Genomic DNA, 21259 nt, shown 5'->3' on the forward strand with positions numbered 1-21259 from the left:
TCTATGAAACTCCCGCCCTGCGTCCTGATTGGCTAAACCATAAAGTTGGTTGGAGAAATCACTCTCAATGGAAGAGGTTCCAGATGGATGTGAGTGAAGCTAGGCGGAGCTAAGCGGAACGACATTCATCTGGCTAGGGCCAGGTTACTTCCAATATGCATCTAGACAAAAGCTGATTTAAGAGAGGAGGAAAAAGAAAGGGGAACATGGTTAACTGATATTGGCAGATATGCAAGATTGTGGTATTGGTGTCGATATTGTGCATGAAAAAGTGTTTTAGTGGCATCTCTACTTATCTGACCTTTTGTACTTGGAAGTCTGCCCCCCACAGTGTCTGCTTAGAGAAATGCAATTAATGAGCCCTGATGAAGAGGTTTGTTGACTGTCCACAGACCACTGCACTTTACTTATACATACAATACTTTTTGTTTTCAGACTGAAAACGAGAGTCTCAGAGGATAAGAAGAATCCAGTATCCAGGCCTCGCAAACCTTCAAACCTATTAAGCACATTACCAGAAATGTAAGAACAATGAAAGAATGAACCAGTGCCTTCTATAAGCTAAGCTAAGGTCCAATAGACTACATTTTTTTTTTAATTATTTAAGTCTAATTCTTAATGCACCAGATGATAAGGTAAAATCCCCTTCTGAGCTGAAAGAGTCATGATATACTTTTGCTGATGGTGAATTTATAAATTATTTAAAGCAGGGGTCTGGTACCTTTATAGATACCAAATATAAAAAAAATATTAAAAATGTCATAATAATAATGAATTAATGGGTCTACTTTTCAATGTTAGGCTGACACTTACACTGTTATTCTATATTAAGCTGTAATTGTTAATTGACTAAATTTACTACCTCTCCTGCATACTGCTTTATTAATTACACTTATCTGAAAAATAGGCTACCTGCATGTTTCCATACAGTATCTCACAAAAGTGAGTACACCCCTCACATTTTTGTAAATATTTTATTATTTTATATATCTTTTCATGAGACAACATTGAATACATTACACTTTAATTAAGGGTAAATGTCCAAATTGGGCCCAATTAGCCATTTTCCCTCCCCGGTGTAATGTGACTCGTTAGTGTTCCAAGGTCTCAAGTGTGAATGGGGAGCAGGTGTGTTAAATTTGGTGTTATCACTCTCACACTCTCTTATACTGGTCACTGGAAGTTCAACATGGCACCTCATGGCAAAGAACTCTCTGAGGATCAGAAAAAAAAAATTTGCTCTACATAAAGATGGCCTAGGCTATAAGAAGATTGCCAACACCTTGAAACTGAGCTGCAGCACGATGGCCAAGATCCTACAGTGGTTTAACAGGAAACTGGGCCACAGGGCAGTATTCCAAGATGATAACAACCTCAAACACACCTCCAAGATGACCACTGTCTTGCTAAAGAAGCTGAGGGTAAAGCTGATGGACTTGCCAAGCATGTCTCCAGACCTAAACCCTGAATTGGCTCTGCCCCACAGGAAGTTGAATTGGAATTGGAATTGGAATGTTTTTCAATGAAATTAAATTTTTCCATTGAGAACTACATTATAAGCCATAAAATCGTAACCTTTCATGGTAGACTTAAAGGGCCCTATCTTGGTGACCTAAAACCCATTGCATAGTGTATTCTTATCACGATGCAAAGCGTATTCCTATCTTGCACTCAAGTTTTTCACCATGCCCTTCTCTTTTATTACATGATGCACCCAGGGGTGTGGCAATTAATGACCTAAGTTGTTGCCTGGTACATTATCTAAAAATCGCTATCTTACACCATCTAAAAAGTATTACGCCACTGATCAAGAAAAAACTGGTCTATAGCAAAAGGCGCAGCTAAAGACGCACTACAAGATGTAAGTAGATAGATAGATAGATAGATACTTTATTGATCCCCAGGGGAAATTCAAGTTCAAGCAGCAACTCCTCTGCAGGATAAATGTCCTTAGGTTTTTTATTCAGTCATTTGAACATTATTGGGGTAAGTGTTGCATTTTTCAGGCCATGTTTTCGATGGTAACCCATTGTCAGTCAATAGTGAAAGTACCGTATTTTCCGGACTATAAGTCACACTTTTTTTCATAGTTTGGCTGGTCCTGCGACTCAGGTGCAACATATATATATATTTATATATGTTTTTTTCCTCTTCATGACACATTTTTTGACTGGTGCGACTTATACTCCGGAAAATACGGTAATTAACTGTGTATAGCTGTTTTGTCATTGACTATAACACCATGGTGAAGTTAGTTTCATTTTGCCTATGAGTTCAAATAATAGACGAGTGTAGATGTGTGTAGGCTATACACCAGGCCCATTGTGCCCACTCATAACGCTGTGCTTGTAACTGACTGGCATACTTTCCCTGTTATAGTACGGAGACAGACAGTGGAGGAATGAGGATTTTAAATGCCTTGCCTCAAAAATTTGCGAGTTTCATAAGGTAAGATACATCATGACATTTGTTTCAGTAATACTGTAAATCTTTGTTATGGATATAAACCAGTCATTTTAATTGAAAGACTGAACTTGTCCCATAATTCTATTGACCAAATTCTATGTGATTATAATAACATTTCTGGAGCCCTGTGGCAGAAGCGGCAGTTGTTTTTTTTGTTTTTTTAAAGCCAACTTTAACAAGATTTGCTCTCGGGGTCCCCCTCTGGTTGAGAAGTGCGATAATAAACTAACTAAATATGCGTCTTTTGCAAAAGTATGGACACAACTCTGATGAAATTTAGAGGGAATGCATCGACAGCAGTCTTTAGAAAAAGATGTCAGGATTACTGTAGCATAGCAGCTCTTTTGCTCTTTCCTACCCAAGACTAGAAAGTTGCTACGTCGGTAATTGCCTACAGAGGGCCGCTCGGACAAGGGCAGAAGTGCCGTTCGTCATGTTATGAGATTATGTGCCATTGGAAACGTTATGTTAAGGTTAAAAAGCTGTTTAGAGTGTCTTTAACCTCAGATACTTTCGACATTACAGAATTGTTGTTTTTGCTTTCCATTGGCAGGTATTTAAATAACATGCCTCCATTTTGCAGTTTCCAAAAGTCAGTTTGTCACTACCTCTTCATGGCGTATAGACTGAATGTACATGTCTTACAGGCAATTGTATTACATTTCAATGGTGATCTATCTTGATACAAACATTCTAACTTTGATTCTTTGAGAAAAAGGGTAACTCCCTAAACCTTTACTTAAAAAGTCAAATCTAGACCATACTATCCTGATAAATTACAGGCCTGTATCAAACCTACCTTTCCTTAGCAAAGTACTTGAAAAAGCTGTTTGTAATCAACTTAATACCTTCCTCAACAAGAACAGTATTCTCGAAAAATTACAATCAGGTTTTAGATCAAATCACAGCACAGAAACGGCAATAGTTAATGATCTCAGATGTGATACTGACTTTAACAAAGTCTCAATCGTTATTCTTCTAGATATGAGTGCAGCATTCGACACCATTGATCATAACATTTTAATTCACCACCTGGGAAGTGGGTTGGTCTCTCTGATAATGTTTTAAACTGGTTTCAAAGCTACATTACTGGCAGAGATAATTATGTTAGTCTAGGGGATCATGTAAAACATGATTTGCCCTTTGGTGTGGCCCAAGGGAGCTCTTAGTCCTCTCCTATTTTCTCTATATATGCTTACGTTAGGAAACATCATAAGTCAGCATAATGTAAATAAACCCACATGGCCTTTGCTCCTTTATCACATACTTAGCCTCCATTAATCAGTGGATGAGCAACACATTTTTAAAGCTAAATGACGCTTTAGGCCTAGTCCACACGTACCAAACCGACCTTTTTTCCCTCTGTCTTCCCTGGAACCGTATCAAGAATATTTGCGTCCAAATGGATCCATCTCAACACGACTCAACACGTTACTTCATATCCCAGGCCTATAGGTGGCACTGTTTGTTACAGAAATTGACCAAAGCTTGCGTGCTGTGTAGGCCATACAACAGACAGAGTAGGCTACGACAAAACTGGCTAGTGCAAGGAAACCAGAAAACTGTCAACTGTAGTCAACTGTAAAACTAATAAACTTAATTTTTACGGTTTGTGAAGGGTGCAGTCCCGTCCTTTATTTGGCTAACGCAGGTAAAAATAATCTCCTTTACTTTCTTTAGTTGTAGGATAGTCCGCGATTCACATTAGTTTTGGTTATCACCGCAAGTGCAAAGGCTAGACGTACCCAAGTTCTAGGCTATTCCGTCGCCACATTTATAATATTGCTATAATACCTTTGTTAGTAACAGTCGATACTTTTGCTTGCATCAAATTGCGCATTCGCATTTAGTGCGCATCTATAGGCTTAACATGAGTTCTAAGCGTCTTTGTATGCTCATATCTGACTTCACTATGAATGCATTTATGTATGTTGTAAGACATGTAAAATAAATGAATGACACCGGCACTACGCACAAATTAATGTAAACTTACACCACACTTCCCTAATAACTTAACCCTTAGAACCCGATTGACGCAAAGTGCGTCAAAAAACACACCCTTTCTTCTCTGTTACATTGCTCCGGAACGGTTCATCGCAGCGAGATGAAACCTTTATTGCACGACAGAGCAGAAGTGGGGCTTTCCAACGAGACTACACACTTGTCTGTACGATCAAGTATGAAAATTAAAAAAAATCATGAAATTAAATCAAATTGCATCATATTTACCGTCTATACTTCTCTGCATTCACCTGCACACACATTACTCTAGTTTGAATTACTCGCGAACCCGTGATCACATCGATATGGCAAGCATATCAGATGAAAGAGGGGGCACAGGGCTATCCATTGGTACCATGTTTATCGATCCTTCTGGCTTATAAAATCAGACGAAGTGACTGCAAAATAATAACGTCATGTACACAAACCAAAGCTGCACACTCATTACTCTCGTTTGAATTACTCGCGGACCCGTGATCGCATAGATATGCCACTCATGTCAGATGAAAGAGGAGACTCAGAGCTATCATTTGATACCAAGTACATCCTTCTGGGTTATAAAACAGACGAAGTGACAGCAAAATAATAACTTCATATAGCTGGACTTACCCCACGTTTTTGTCTGTTCTTGTGGCAAAGCATGTTTATAATCCAATGCTATCATGTGTTTCTCTATGGCAAAGCATGTTCATATTCCGGTTTTGAGATCCTAGCAAATTCCTGCATGGCATCCAATTCAAGGCTCACATTGCATCCCAATTTGTTCAACAAATAAACACCTTTTTTGCCTTTACTTTGTTCATGGCAATGCAGTAAAGAGTTGAGAATTATTATGACTGCATACACACAGGCACGCAGGCTAACACGCAACCTCGGGTCAAGTCAGGTCAGATCAGTTCGTGTCACAGATATGGAGCGCAGAAAGGTCATTTTTCATCACTAAATAAAAAATGGCATTTATTTCCGTAAATCACACAGCAAATATTTCTGTAAATTGCTCAGCCCCAGAGTATCCCTCCAACATGGCAATTATATTGCCCGATTCAGGACAGTCTGCCCTACACACACATGAAATGCATGTAGAGCTGTGAGCTTGCAGTGGTGAGATACATGTCGAAATATAAGAATTTTTATAATACACTTTTTATATTTTAATTCTTTAAAAATCAAAATAAAATCAATGCTAGTATTAATACATGAAATGATGGCAGATCTGAATAGCCTAAACTCTCCTGAAAAAAACAATATATAATATATGTGTGTGGCACTTACAATGACCAGAATAAATCCTTATGAATAAAGGTAGTGAAAATGCCCTAAAAACAGCTTAGGGTTCTAAGGGTTAAGTTCTCTCGCGTCACTGACAGTAGCTAGAATGCATAAAAAAACACCGGGAAAAACAGTGTTCAGTCCACCAAGTCATAAGCTATCGGCGCTGCGCAGCACCAGTTGTGATATTTATCCTACGGAGTGTAATCGTAGGTAATGTCATGTATGAAAACTAGTATTGTTAGGCAATACTATAAGTGTCAATTCCAGGGCAGCTGAGATGTGGCGATGACATCATCGATACGCAAGTAGGATGTGCGGTTTCGCTGTCCAAACGAATTCAAAAGGGCTACGGTTTCAGATTTTTCCACTCTGGGACCAGGTTACAAAAAAGTGCGGTTTCGGGCAGTGCGTTTACAGGATTCGTTTGGACGCTCGGCCAAGACGAAGCAAAACCTCTGCGTTTAACCCAAAAAGCGTCTCCGTGTGGATGGGCCCTTAGCTTTAAAAAAATTAGATGGCGGCCTTTTTTAACTCAACAAGATGCAGAGAAACTAATCTATGCCTTTTTAAAGGGACACCAGGCAACGTTTTTGTGTTAATTACTGATCTTCGTAAGTCGGTATATTGTTAAATGACTCATTACAGGGTGAATGAAAACTCTCTCGCCCGCCCCTACTGCCTGTAGGAAGAATATCCGGCTTGCAAGTTCAGTGTATCGTACCCGCCGACCGAAGCAGGATCAGTTTACATCCTGCATACAGCACAGAGGCAGGCTAACGAAACGCTAGCGATTGTTGCAAACGTATGTATAATGGCAGAGCCAGCGAAGAAGCAGCGAAAACCCTTGATGGAAGATGCAAAGAAAAGGAAAAGAGCTTCAGACCGAGCGAGGGGGAGTTTCGTAGAGAAAAAGCATCAAGCTTGCCTGGTGTCCCTTTAACTAGTAAGTTAGACAACTGCAATGCACTTTTTATTGGTCTCCCAAAAAAGCATATAAAGAAATTGGAACTCATACAGAACTATGCTAGACTTTTAACTAAGACCAAGAAGAGAGAGCACATCACCCCTGTTTTAGCTGGACTGCACTGGCTACCTGTCTCCTATAGCATTGATTTTAAGGTTCTGTTAATTACTTAACAACTCTAAATAGCATAGCACCTTTATATATCTCTGAGCTTTTAATTCTTATCAACCATAACGGAACCTTAGATCTTCCAATGTTAATCTTTTAATTGTGCCCAAAGTGCTCTACAAGCAAAGCAGAGATCCTGGTTTTATCCAATATGCCCCGAAGTTATGGAACACCCTGCTTCTGTACATCAAACATGCAAATTCTGTAAACATCTTTAAAAAATGACCTGAAAACATACCAGTTATCCAGTTAACTCACTTTTATCTTGTAGCCTATTTCTTCTCATTATTTTGCATTCTACTGCTGCTATTTACAGGTTCTTCCTATTTTCACTGCATTAGTTATATTGTATGTGTTGTATCTCCTTACCATCTTGTGAATTCTCATTTTATGTTTACTTAATTCTAAATCTCTGGTGTTTTATTTATTGTTTTGTTTTTTTGTTTGTTTATATTTTCTCTATTACTGTGTTAAATGCTCAAAATGTAAAGCAAAAGCGGCATTTTATGTATAAAAGGTGCTATACAAATAAAGCTTATTGTTATTATTATTGTTATTTATTATTATTATTATTATTATTATTATTACTACTGCTACTACTACTACTACTAAATGATGACTCAGACACAAATTGAGAGATATGCACATAATCTGAACCTTTGTAGCTCACATTTTCTATATGATTTTTGGTTTTAATGTGAAACTAGGAACTTCAGCTCAGATGAGTCAACCATCTCTCTCATCCTACCGACCGCAGAAGAATCCAGTCATGATAAATCTTCAGACCTCCTCAGCAAGATTATCAGACTAGGAGCTCTATCTGAAAAGTAAGAACGATGAAAACATCCTTTCCCATGTCCTTCCAGTAATCTGCAGCAATTACAGTATTGGGTATTTAATTGAGTCGTAACTTGAGCCAGGATAATTTGGGAAGACATGAGTAACTTTACATTAGCATCACAGGTCACCTGTATGTTAATTGAATGGGGTTCCCTGTGGTTGACATAAATCAGAGCATGATGGGGCACATAGCTGCACATGAGTACAATCTATCGCACCAGGATTCCAGGGATAAGCCTTCTCATGGCCGGATCTAGAATGGGGCTGGGGGGAGAATGTGTTGATGGTTAGGCTATGTCATATTTGTTACTCAATCTGTCCATTTCTTTTGACAAAACTCACCAGAAATCCTCATTTAAGGAGTAATGTTTCAATATTTTCTTCCGGAGGAGCATGCCCCAAACCCCCCTAGCTTAAAGGCGCTCTAAGCGATGCTGGGTAATGTCACTTCTGTAGACATTCAAACAAAACAGAAAGCTAGCTCGCTACTTCCTCCTCCCTCCCGTGCAATTGAAACTTTCCTAAACACGCATCTCGTTGGTGATTTGCTGGAACAGTTTGTTATGTTTTTATGGGATAGGTTTGCCCAAGTTGTTTTGTGGCTGTTTTTGGAGCCTGGGTTGTCTAGAGAGATAGCGTTTTTTTTTTTACAGTGTATTCAGGACACAGGCAGCTAGCGGATGGTAAGGTAATGTTTGCTGTAAGTGACAAAAAAATGTTTAGCCTAAAAAACGTATGACATCGCATAGAGCACCTTTAACTATGACTAACACTCCTGCTGCTGGAAAAATGTCTAGAGGAAACAATGATTTTGGGTTCCCAAATCAAAGCCTAAATGATGTTTACTAGAAAAATGGTCCATTCATTGTGCCCACTCAAAAAATTATATTTGCCCCCCCCCTCTGAAACAATCAAATTATCATTCTGTGTTCACCATGTTCACGTCTAATGTTTGTTCTGTTTACAACCTCGTGGTTGGAACGGTCTCAAAATAAAAAGTGGTTTCAAAATAAAAGCCCCCCGAAACAGAATTGGAAAAGGCAAAAAAAAATCAAAGAATCGAATCATGACTTTAAAATTGAAAATTAAGTCGAATCAAGGATTTGGAGAATCGTGACACCCCTAATAACATAATATGATACGTTTGTCATTTAATGGAATGTGTTAGTTTAACTTGCATATGTGCTGTGAGAGTATGGTAACCTTCCTTTGTCTGAGTAGCCTACTGAGACCTCCTTTGTCCCTAAAGCCTTCCTCTGTGGAAATGTCCAGATAGAGAAATATGTTTGTGCACAGTGTCTGATGGTGCTAACCCCAGGGGGGTAACAACACAAACATGGCCTAGGTCAGGGAAAGGCTAATGGGTTTTGTAATATCCTTATCCCTGTTGATATTGAAGAATGCTATTAAAACAGTCTCCTTAAAGGAACACGCCACCCAAAATCAGTAGTGATATATGTTCTTACCATAACTTTCACGAGTTGAGTCGTACCTCTCCCGCCTCGGTAGGTGCACTCAAACGCTCTGTCGCCTGGCGCGAATGTGTTAGCATGTTGCTATGCTAGCGGGCTCTGCCGTGGCCATAGAGAGAGGCACATAGCAGTATTCAAACACCTCCACGTTTTACCTACTTAAATACAGTTGCACGAGTAGTTGATGAAAAATGTTATGGCACACAACATGAAACGTGACGATTTTCCAGGCGAATAAACAGGAGAACTGTGTGGCGCAATAGCACTTGGGAGTACTTGACCTAGCGTGGTAATATTATTAACACCTAATTGTAGATCCTATCCACCACAGAGTTTAGAATCCATGCTGGATCGACCCTCAGCCTCTCCCTCCCCTCTGAGCAAGAGAGAGGCACACACACTAGAGATGCGCTGATGGGCTATTATTTCAACCATAACTGCATAGCAAAACTTAAAATCCATCAGCCATCCATCAGCACCAAAGTTTGTTGACCAATTTTCAAAACCACGCCCGCCCACCATCCGTTGGTTGTTTTAATGTAGGCTATATGGGTGATGCAGCGCTGCTGACGTGAGGCTAGAAAGCCCTTGCCTGTTCTAGAAAGACTGATCTAATGCAGCAAATATATTAAAAGGCTAAAGTCGTACATTGGCTAGGCCTATCCCCAGAATATCAGCAGCAAACTCAGTCTCTGTCGCGCACATCGGCATGTTGCCTATTCTGCCAGCTTGTGACAATTATATCGTCCAAAATTCTTGATTGCATTGCATTCTCCACATTTTTAGCTAAATTTTCATGTACCACATCAGCATTTTTGTTCAGTGAATCTTTTGTAAATTGCTTTACAATTACCGTCGGGCCTATAGGCCTATTGCCTGGCTTGCCTCAGCTTCGGTCACGTCCTTTTACAATTTTATCATTGTAATAAAAAAAAAAATGCAATTTGCCACATAATTTCAGCATGCTCCTGGCCTACTAATTAATGCCTATTGTACTTTATTTTTTGCAAAAAGAAAGAAATCCTTGATAAAATAACAAGTCATTCACATTATAGGCTACTTTACACACTGTTATGTCAGGTTGACTGACAAGCCTGTTCTGAAGACTCCCATTCATTTTGACTGCACGAGCGCGTCTTTTTCAGACAGACATCGCAATTCATTTTATAGCAGGCCATCGGACAAATATGACGCCTCGATATTAAAGAAACTCCGACTCCATTAGCCTAATTCTGAAAGTCCACCGCACAACAGTGCAACGTGCATGTTCACATTTTTAGTAACAACCGCCAAACTTGCTTGCTTGCCTTACACATCAAGTTTTCCGACTATTTTTCTTACCTTCTTTTTCCGCTGTGGATGTTATTGAGTTTGTAGAAGTTTTAGCTCTTAGGCCTACGTTCTGAACATCTCGCACTGCCATCGCCCGATGTCATTTCTGAGTCATATCACTCTTTCTCTCTTTTAAATGCCTATTCCCTGAATGGTAGGCTAGCTACAATTATTATATCCTAGGCTAATATCTAAACAAAATAACCCAGGCAGTCTCATCTAGGATATAACACAGGTTGAAGTCAACGTCAAGTTGGTTCTATTTAGGGAGGTGAATGTGTGTAAACATCTGTAGATGACTCAGAAATGACATCGGAAGACAAGGAGTGAATAGTGGCAGAGGCAAGCCGAAGTCTGCTGACAAGGGCCCGACGGTAATTGTAAAGCAATTTACAAAAGATTCACTGAACAAAAATGCTGATGTGGTACATGAAAATTTAGCTAAAAATGTGGAGAATGCAATGCAATCAAGCATGTTGGACGATATAATTGTCACAAGCTGGCAGAATAGGCAACATGCCGATGTGCGTTTTATTTGGAGACTGTTTTGCGCGACAGAGACTGAGTTTGCTGCTGATATTCTGGGGATAGGCCTAGCCAATGTACGACTTTAGCCTTTTAATATATTTGCTGCATTAGATCAGTCTTTCTAGAACAGGCAAGGGCTTTCTAGCCTCACGTCAGCAGCGCTGCATCACCCATATAGCCTACATTAAAACAACCAACGGATGGTGGGCGGGCGCGGTTTTGAAAATTGGTCAACAAACTTTGGTGCTGATGGATGGCTGATGGATGATAAGTTTTGCTATGCAGTTATGGTTGAAATAATAGCCCATCAGCGCATCTCTAGTGTGTGTGCCTCTCTCGCTCAGAGGGGAGGGAGAGGCTGAGGGTCGATCCAGCATGGATTCTAAACTCTGTGGTGGATAGGATCTACAATTAGGTGTTAATAATATTACCACGCTAGGTCGAAGTACTCCCAAGTGCTATTGCGCCACACATTGTAGTTCTCCTGTTTATTCGCCTGGAAAATCGTCACGTTTCATGTTGTGTGCCCTAACATTTTTCATCAACTACTCGTGCAACTGTATTTAAGTAGGTAAAACGTGGAGGTGTTTGAATACTGCTATGTGCCTCTCTCTATGGCCACGGCAGAGCCCGCTAGCATAGCAACATGCTAACACATTCGTGCTGCGCGACAGAGCGTTTGAGTGCACCTACCGACGCGGGAGAGGTACGACTCAACTCGTGAAAGTTACGGTAAGAACATATATCACTACTGATTTTGGGTGGCGTGTTCCTTTAACTCCAAATGGAGACACCGTTGACGGAGTTGATCCAATGTAGTTAGAAGCAGGTAAAACTGGCTTGCAAAAGAATAGTTCTTTATTCTGGATGTTAACGACAGAGTTCTGATCGCTCTGCTGTACGCACAACACAGCACAGTGTTGCAAAGTGAAGCCAAGATCTGACTGAGCCATAACGCTCTTAATAGTAGTAATTGTGAAATTACTAGACTGGGTAAATCCAGCCTGATCTGCCAGCGATTTTATTTTCGCCCTGCAGCTCAGGCTGGAAATCTGTGCATCTTTCTCTGCTGCTTCTGTTACAATTTTGCCGGGACCAATCACAAACCGGCTTATCCACCTGGCGCGCTATTGGTAGGTTTAAAACGATGACGATAGAGAAGCGACTGTAAACAAAGATTGTTAAGGCGGAGCAAGATACTTCATCAGGAGCCACTTCCGGGAACCCGGATCGCACGAGGGGGGGTCAAAATCCCCCTTTATGCAGAGCAGAGGCAGCGACAGCTCCATTGAAGTCTATGGGCATAGCTCAGAATTTTACCACATATGCTAAGGTCTTAGTTCTATAGAGTTAAGAATGTGAATTTCGGGCACGTTTTCATGATCCTCAAACCCTTGTGAACATTTCAGGTACATTTTTAGCATTTTTGAGCATTCCAGTCTGGAGAAAATCGACTTTATATCAGGTGTGCGCTGGTTATTTATGCTGCTGCTGTTGGCGGGTTGCAACGTACACTCATCAATACGTCATCGACACGCCTCTTTATGCAGACAGGATTCGATCCCCATTTCGCGCCCATAGACATGAACTACGACGAAGTATCTTGCTCCGCCTTAACAATCTTTGCTGTAAAGTCTATCTCACGGCCGTCAATCCAATTCCCTTTTAAAACTCTCGATGATGCTCAATGTCTTTTTTAGGTTAGCAAACAAATCAATCGAGTGGGTGTAAATAGGCTACCATTCACTTTCATGTTTTTTTTTTGCACAACCTGCAAAAATCGCTCGATCTGCTTCTGCAGACCGTTGATAAATGCTATTTTATGTGTATGTGTCACTTATGTGTATGTGTCACTTAATATTCATTTCTATACAAACTAAGACGGCGGATCTCTATAGAAACGCAAGCCCCCACCCCATAAGTGTATCTAAATTAGCTACAGTATGTACCAAAAATGACATTTTACCGCGACTCGAAGAGCTGTAAACAGTGTTGTAAGGATGTGTGTATAAATCCGCTTGAAGCTCCAGTGGAATTTTGATTTCGCAACGAGAGTTCTCTTTCGCCGAGTGCGGTGGAAATAAGGCACCCACCAGCCCAGCACCAAACTCCGAGCATGGTAAACAAAATCGGATTTTTAAGGCAGTAAATGCCCCCGTTAAGAACCAAACCAGATTTTGTTCAAATCTACACACACATGGCTACTGAAAAATGTAAGGTTAATTTATCAAATGTTATTTTGAAGTATTAAAAATCATCTTTGTTTTAGAATTTTTGAATGAAAGGGGCGGAAATTGGTGCTTTTACAATACGTTTGTTGAGAAGTATCCAGCAAGTTTCCTGCCTTGAGTTTTCGCGTCGCTCTGCAAACGTCACCCGGTTCGTTGGTCAGATTGTTGAATGACTATCCAATTGAGTCATTTGAACTATGCCCGTTGATCACGCCTCTTGTGCAGTAGAAAATACATAGCAGACTCCCCAGACCAATGTTCAATCTTAAAAGATTGAGCTTAGTCTGGTGATAGCGAGACTATGAAATTACAATACACATTAAACAAACAGTTCTCCACAGGTGTAGAAGGGGGTCAGCCTGGTTGGTGCTCACGGAACAGGACGTAGAAGTCAAAAGAGGAGACCCAAGGTCTTACTAGGACCGAGGAGCAGGACCGGAGCACACAAAGCTTTAAATGATTTTTATTAGTGCAAACCGACTAACGTTTCAACGCCCATGCGTCTTTTTCAGAGTCAATGGCATAGATGTACAGATTTTAAAGAGTCAAAATGTACCATCATTCAAGGCATTGGTTACTGGCCTAGGTGGGTGTGGTACATCAATTAACCAGTCCTGTGTAAGCACTCAGATGTAGACAGAAAGGGAAAAAATAAGAAAACAAAAAAGGAAAGCACATACATACTGTATGTATATAAATTCAACAGCTTCAGAGAAGAAGAGGTACATGTATAAGTATACAAGTATACATACAGACACACTAGCAACATTTATACAGGTGCCTCATAGTGTATGGATTAATGAGATGCCAAATGAGAGGCCAAGTTAGATCAAGTTCTCCACAGGAATCTGTCTGGAGTCAGATGGGAGAGAGCAAATCAGCTACGGGAAAGACCAAATAGGGGCTTCCTGGGCAGGTTCTCCAAAACACCTTTGCAATTACCGGTATGCGTCTGATGGGGGGAACAATTAATTTACTACACCATTTGGCAAAACATTGTCTGCTCACAATAAACATTCTCAGAAACACACAGAAATGGCTGAGACAAGGGGACAGTAACAATATTAAAACTACCAATATTCAACAATATTAACTGGTTGGATTGACAATTGTTATCGGTGGCATCTTCTGATTTCTTTGTGTGTGTGTTAAGGGTATAAGAAGAGACTTCAACTAAAGAGATGAGGGCTTGTTACTTGACATTTCATGAGGGTAACATGTCCCCTCTGTCGTGAATAAACTGCAGTATCACACCTAAGTTGTCTTGGATTTTGATCACAGTGGCATCCCTGCTGAAAAAAAAAAACAGCCTGTAGCTGTTACCAGCTCTTGCTAGTCTTTAATGGTTTGGCTGCTTGGGCCACCAACTGGTCATGCTGGCAAACTGTTTTTTGCAGCAGGGATATATTTCTTCATATCTTTATCATATCTTTGTTTCCCATTGTAATCTTGCAATTTGTAATGTTTTGCATGGATGTGCACATTTGTGCGATCCTGTAGATGAGAGAAGCAGGACGTGTGTGTTGTGCACCCACCCATATCCAATCATATCAATATGTTGATAACATGCTCTTGAAGTAACATCATTTTCAGTGGCATCAAACTTGCAAAGTATGATCGATGTGCCTGACCACACCACACATTTTTCATTCGCCCATGTTGTGGGTGTGCTAGATCACTTGTTATTTTAACAGTGTGCGCCAGGTAGAATAATGATAATTTGCCACAAACAAAGACAGTTGTGTCATGCCTAACACCAGGATGCGCCAGTTATAAGATACGGCCCATAGTCATACAACTGTGTTACTTAACTGTAATAAAACATACTTGTATAATTGGCTGTGCAATAATATTCAGCAAAAAAACCTCCAATTTGTAACGTCTGGCATGATAGATAGACGTTACAAATAGATCCTGTGACCCATATCTTCCAAAAAGAAATCCTCTTATGTTAAAGAAATGTGTTTTTTTTTCACCTGGTCATTTTCTTTAACCTGCTTATAGCACACTTTTGACAAATTTATTTTATGATTTTTTGAAACACTAAATATGATTTATTGTTAAAAGGATTTATTGATTTATTGTTAAAAACTAAAAAATAGTTATTATTAATGCATTGCGTATTTTTAGAAGTATATACTGACATTCATCCTATTCTGTATGATGTTTATATGATGTTTATGTTCTCATGCAGTAACAAAGAAGAGTGTGTGCGAGCTCTCCTCTCCATATCCAATATGGAAGACATGAAGCTGAGGGTGAAGTGTATCCCTGAGAGCTTGGCTACATGGATCCTCTGCTCCTCTAATAATTACCAGAAGATGCAGTAAGAAACATATTTGGTATCATTTACCTAAAAGGGGCACATTAAAAAAAATACCTTTTCAGTGTTTTTACACATTTGGGTAATTGGGATTGCTACCAATGTAAAGCACCAAAAAATAACAAAACCCATTTGTTTATGGGCTGCCAAGATCTGGAAAAATGGCATTCAGTGATCCATTCAGAATTTCTGGTGTGATGTCAAGTCTGGCAGCTTGTTGAATAAAATCGCCTCAATTTGACCTTTTACTTATTTTGACCAACTTTACGCTCACAACTGAAACAAAAGTGCAAAAGTTTCTTTGATCTGGCAAGCTCAGGACCTTTTTAGCAATATCTCAAAGTGAAGCCATTGTGCAATATCCCTCTGAATGTAAAGTAGGTACATTAACGGGGCACTCTGAACATGGCTCATAAGAGAGGGAGGAAAAGGTTGTGCTGTTTCTTCCTTTTGGTATTTTGATTAAAGTATGACACAGGTGTTTTATTAAGACCTCAGAAAAATATTTTAAATTCTGGGAAAAGAGGTCAAATATGCCTGAACAGGGATCTGAACAGATAGTCTGAAGCGCAAGGTGTAAGTGTGTTTAGGGTGCATCTGAATACACTGTAGCTCAATTGTCTCCAAGCCAGATCCAGGGGCGCTTGCACCTTGGCACATTGCTATTACAATGGCATCCTTGAAATTGCCTGTCAGAATCAAATCAGTGGGTGCGTTCGACTTATTCCAGCGTTGTGTAGATCTGGCTGAATGTAAGACATGTTTATATGTTGTAAGATTCAGCCAGATCTGCGCAGCACTGCAAAATCAAATGTGCCCACTGATTTGCTGGCTCCGTGTGTAAGATAGGGGCCCAGAGAGGAAAAGAGTGAGTAAATGAGTAATGCTGTTGCTGTTGTATTTACTCTCTCTGCCCTTAGTGTTGCCCTTGAGACCCAGCCAGATGGAGATGTGGACAGTCTTTGCTCAAGCCTCATTGTGGAAAAAGACCTCATTGTGAGAAAAGACAAGAAGAAATGTGTGGATTTCGGGTTGAAAATTATGGACGGGCGAATGAGCTCAAGTCATTTTACAGCTCCTGTTGTGTCTGGCATCACACTCCATTCAGAATCAGACCCATTAGTCCCATTAAACATGGACTGGCAACGCTTCTTTGGGACATTTTACACTCTCCGGAATATAACAAAAAGGTATGAATAATGCATGTGGGATCAGTGTTGAGAGGTTTCATATTGTAAGGATGCTATTATAAAATATTTTAAATTATTAATAATTAATAAATTAATAAATTAATAATTAATAATTCTACTACATTTTGAAGTGGCAGATTAATTCAGTGATATATTCAAACCAGTTACAACAAAATATCATATTTTGAGTTTTAGAAGGATAGGTGGTGTAGTTGGTGTCAGCTCTTAGAATTAGTACTACAGTTTCTAAACATGTATTTTTATGGAACTCTGCAGCAGTCCAGATGGGGATGACCATGTTGGGGCTTTGCTGTCCTCTCTGTCCTGCCTGAGTGGTCTAAAGACTGTAGACTTGCTTGTGAGCTGCTTGAGTGACAGTCTAATAAATAGCATAAAGTCCTTCATGAAAGACTGCCCCAGCATACAAGAAACCAGGTGAGTCACTCTCACTGTGTGCCTGTGTTGTACCAGTGTTCTTTGCGTTTAATCAGTTCTGTTTACTGCATGTGAGTTCTCATTTTAGTTGTTTATTTCCTTGCCACTGTGAATGCTTTTCCCTGCTACATGTTTTCTTGAGGTCCCGAGATTAGCTGTTTTGGCCACTAAATGTTGCCAAAAAAGACTTTGTGTTAGTTTTGTCTTTGGTTAGTCACTTGTTGGTTTCTCTGTATGAAATTTGTTAAATTCAAATCCACTATTTTTTTCATTCAGGGTATCATGTGGTGAGAATCGCCATTTTGGGAACATTATTACATGGAGTGGAGAAGGGGAAGAAGTTAATGGAAAGTTTGGTTTCACTATCACAATTAACAGGGGTGAGTGTTTCTGTTTCTCTGTGTTGATTAGAACTTAGGACACAACAGGGGTTCACTATCAATGCCAGCACACCATTCTGAAAATACTTCCACCTAAGCTTGTAGAGCGCTTTTTCTGGCTTCAGCCTAAAGTCAGAGGAGTGTTGACGTTGCAGTTCAGCGTGTGTGTGTTTTTCCCGTCTTGGACGTGACATACTGGATGTGACATTGGGGGTGTGGCTACATCGTCAATTTTATCTTTGAGTTCGAAGTTCGAGATTGAGATATAATTTCAATTGATTTGGACTTCAAAATCGTGACACCCCTAGACTAAAACAATATTTTCCTGTAGTGAGAAGGCCCCACAGTCTCAGGCATCTGTGTACGTTGATCATACGTTCTCTACAAGCATGCCACACTTCCTTTATTTCCGCCTGTGTCATGGGTGAGAGCTTGCTGTCTTGTCTCAGGGGTGCAATCACTGCATCTATGCACTTTGAGAACTTTGTTCAGGGGGATTAGAGATACCCTGAACAGCAGGACCGTGACTTCCAGTGCCTTCCTGAACTCGGTGAGCTCCTCTATAGCCAGTGTGTCTGAGTGGCGGAGGAGTTCACAGGTGTAAACCTGCCTCAGGACTGTGGTGTTTATTGCTCTGTATGACTGGCCAATGCATATGGAAGTCTTCTCTGCCAAGAATGACCCACTAGCATGTTCACCTTTTTCCTTTCCTTTTGTTTTAGAACAAGTTGCAGCCAGTCTCACAGCCAACCACAGGTGATTCAACTTCAACCTTCAACCTGCAGTGGAAAACGTCTCCTAATTCAGTTGAAATGTGTTACCAGTATTAAAGGAACCATATGTAAGATTGTGGCCAAAACTGGTACTGCAATCACTTTCAAATTACTGTAGAGTGGTGTATCCCCTCCACCGCCCCCCTGACTCGAGGTTGCCAATACAGATGCCGAAACACTGCTGACTTCGTGATTAGTAGATAGGTGGAGGGTGGCGCATCAGGTCAAAACACAACATGACATGACAAAACACCACATCAACATCAGTTGAGGGCTGCAACTTCACTTTTTAAATGACAATATCCTGGCCGGACTACTGTTGTCAGTGATATAAGTATTTGAAATGAACATGATTTCTTAATGTCTAGTGACATATCAGGGCCATTTTATGATTAATTGAAATACATTTCTTACATACGGTTCCTTTAATGTCTGCTGTGTGTGTCAGAGTTAACAAGAGCATCGAGGTGTTCAACTTGCAAGTGCACTTCACTGAAAGCAGTCCAAGTAAGAGATCTGGGGAGGCAATAAAGCATGTCAGCTGGAGATAAACATTAGCACGTCATCACAAGCAGTTCGTTTTAGCTTATTTACTGCAAATGTGACTGATTCGACAAATGGTCGAATCACATACAGGTGCAACTCAAAACATTTTAATCTTTTAACCTTTTATTCTAGATTCATTACAGATAAAGTGAAATATTTCAAAGCATTTTGTGTTTTATTCTTCATGGTTACGGCTCCTGAAAATCAATAATCTGTATCTCAAAATATGAAATAATTCATACTGAGTTACTGCACACACAGAGACGATAATGTAAGATAGGGCTCATAGTCATAAAACTTGCAACTTAATAAATGCAATGGCTGCTGTGCAATAATATTCAGGAAAAAAACCCTCCAGTTTGCAATGTTCGTCATGATGGACTTGCCCAAATGTTATTGTTTTTTCTGCAAGGCTCAGTTAAATTGAATTCTTTTTAATGAACATATACAAAAAATAGGTCCAGTGGCCCTCAGTTTTCCAAAATGAATTCTCTTCTGTGTGGCCTTTTTTCATTGGGTCATTTATAACCTGCCTTTAGCATGTCAGTTAATACACAAGCAACCCTTTTAACAAACTTTTTTTTTTAACTTTAAAACTAAATATGATTTATTGCTGATAAAGGCATTGGTTTGTATTAATTAACTGTGGGGATTTTAAGAAATGTATTATTACATTCATTCTGTTCTGATTAATGTTTGTATGATGTTCATGTTGTTCCCATGCAGGAACAAAGAAGAACTGGATAAGTGTGTGCAAGCTCTCATCTCCATACCCAATGTGGAGAAGAAGCTGAGGGTGACAAGCATCTCTGAGAGTTTGGCTACATGGATCTTCTCCTTCTGTAATAATCATCAGAATATAGTGTAAGAGTTTTCAGTGCTTTTACACGTTTGGGTAATTGGGATGGGTACCAATGCAAAAACACCAAAATAACAAAACCCAGTTGTCTGTTAATGGGCTGCCAAAATCTGGAAACGTGTCATTCAGTGATCCGTTCAGAATTGCTGGCGTGATGTTAAGTCTGGCAGCTTGTTGAATAAAATCACCTCAATTTGACATTTTACTTAATTTGACCGAGTTTCCACTCACAACTGTGACTTACCTGCTAGCAATCTCTCAAAGTAAAGCCATTGGACAAAATGCTTGTGTATGTAAAGGAGCAGGCACATAAACATGCCACTCTTTCTTCCTTTTGGTGTTTTGATCAATGTATGACAAATGTTTTATTAGACTCAGGAAACTATTTAAAATTGTGGGAAAAGAGTTCAAATATGTTCTCTTTAAAACTATGGGCCCTATTTTGGCGATCAAAAATGGATGGTCAGAGGCGCAAAGTTTATAGAGATTCAAGGCGTGACTAGTCCACAATCACTAATTTAATGGTGTGATTTTGTGATCAAACGCTGGGCGCAAAAAGGTTGTTCTTATGTTTCTTAATGAAACAGCGCATTGGTTTTTGCATAGTCAGCGGCACATTTGAAGGAATCTGCTTGCACACGAGACTGTATGGAACAGGGATTCCACTAAACCTTGCTTTACTAAAACCTGTTTGTGACTAGCAGAGTATAGCCTACATGCATCTGCACTCGCCTATTATTTGAACTCATAGGCAAAGTGAAACTAACTTCACCACGGTCTCATAGTCAACGACAAAACAGTTCTTCATAGTTAATTACTTTCACTATTGACTGACAAGGGGTTATCATCGAAAATATAGCTGGAAAAAGCAACACTGAACCCAATAATGTTTGAATGACTGAATATAATTACTAAGGATATTTATCCTGAGGAGTTGCGCCTTACATTTTGTGACAGTGCGCATCACAAAATCTTTTGCTATAGACCAGGTTTTTCTTGGTCAGTGGCGTACTGATTCTTAGAGGGTGTAAGTTAGCCATTTTTGGATCATGCGCCAGACCACACCTAATGTTGTGGAGCGCATGGCGAAAAAACTTTATGGAGTGTAAGATAAAAATAAGCCTTCCGTTGTGCTTTGCGCCGCCTTCCGTCGGGTGCATGATAGGGCCCCAAGTGTCCATAAATTGTGAAGTAAGGGATATTGACTACTGAGGGGTCCTGTTAAGGAAGGTGGAGATTGAGGCAAAGAAAATGTGAAATGAAGTTCATCAATTCCATATAGCCTATTTCTGACATAAGGCATATTTTTGTTTTCTCTGTTCTTCTAATGTGTCCCCTCGTGGGATAAGCACCGAAGGTAGAAATAAAATTTCGTAATTATTCATGGTTGTGTTTTGTGCATCACATCCAGTAAATCAGACTGTAATCTTTAATTCCCTTTAAAATCTAGGTATGTGCTCCTTTGTTAATTAAACATAA

General features: G+C 39.8%; 1 protein-coding gene across 4 annotated transcripts in view; it reads left to right on the forward strand.

The window, feature by feature from the left end:
• The window catches only part of LOC143100176 (uncharacterized), a 91793-nt gene that overhangs the window by 63745 nt on the left and 6789 nt on the right, over positions 1-21259 (forward strand). For all 4 annotated transcript variants that reach the window (XM_076263148.1, XM_076263149.1, XM_076263150.1 and 1 more), the window contains exons 13-21: positions 436-522; positions 2380-2448; positions 7579-7698; positions 15469-15600; positions 16518-16787; positions 17064-17222; positions 17499-17602; positions 18325-18358; positions 19648-19785. In XM_076263148.1, coding sequence (XP_076119263.1) covers positions 436-522; positions 2380-2448; positions 7579-7698; positions 15469-15600; positions 16518-16787; positions 17064-17222; positions 17499-17602; positions 18325-18358; positions 19648-19785 — 1113 coding nt within the window. The remainder of the gene's footprint in view (positions 1-435; positions 523-2379; positions 2449-7578; positions 7699-15468; positions 15601-16517; positions 16788-17063; positions 17223-17498; positions 17603-18324; positions 18359-19647; positions 19786-21259) is intronic.

Source organism: Alosa pseudoharengus, unplaced genomic scaffold, assembly GCF_046254945.1.
Source record: "Alosa pseudoharengus isolate Yale_2024_CS ecotype anadromous, Long Island Sound unplaced genomic scaffold, YU_APseudo_1.1 YU_APseudo_1.1_scf_3, whole genome shotgun sequence".
Taxonomy (NCBI): Eukaryota; Metazoa; Chordata; class Actinopteri; order Clupeiformes; family Clupeidae; genus Alosa; species Alosa pseudoharengus.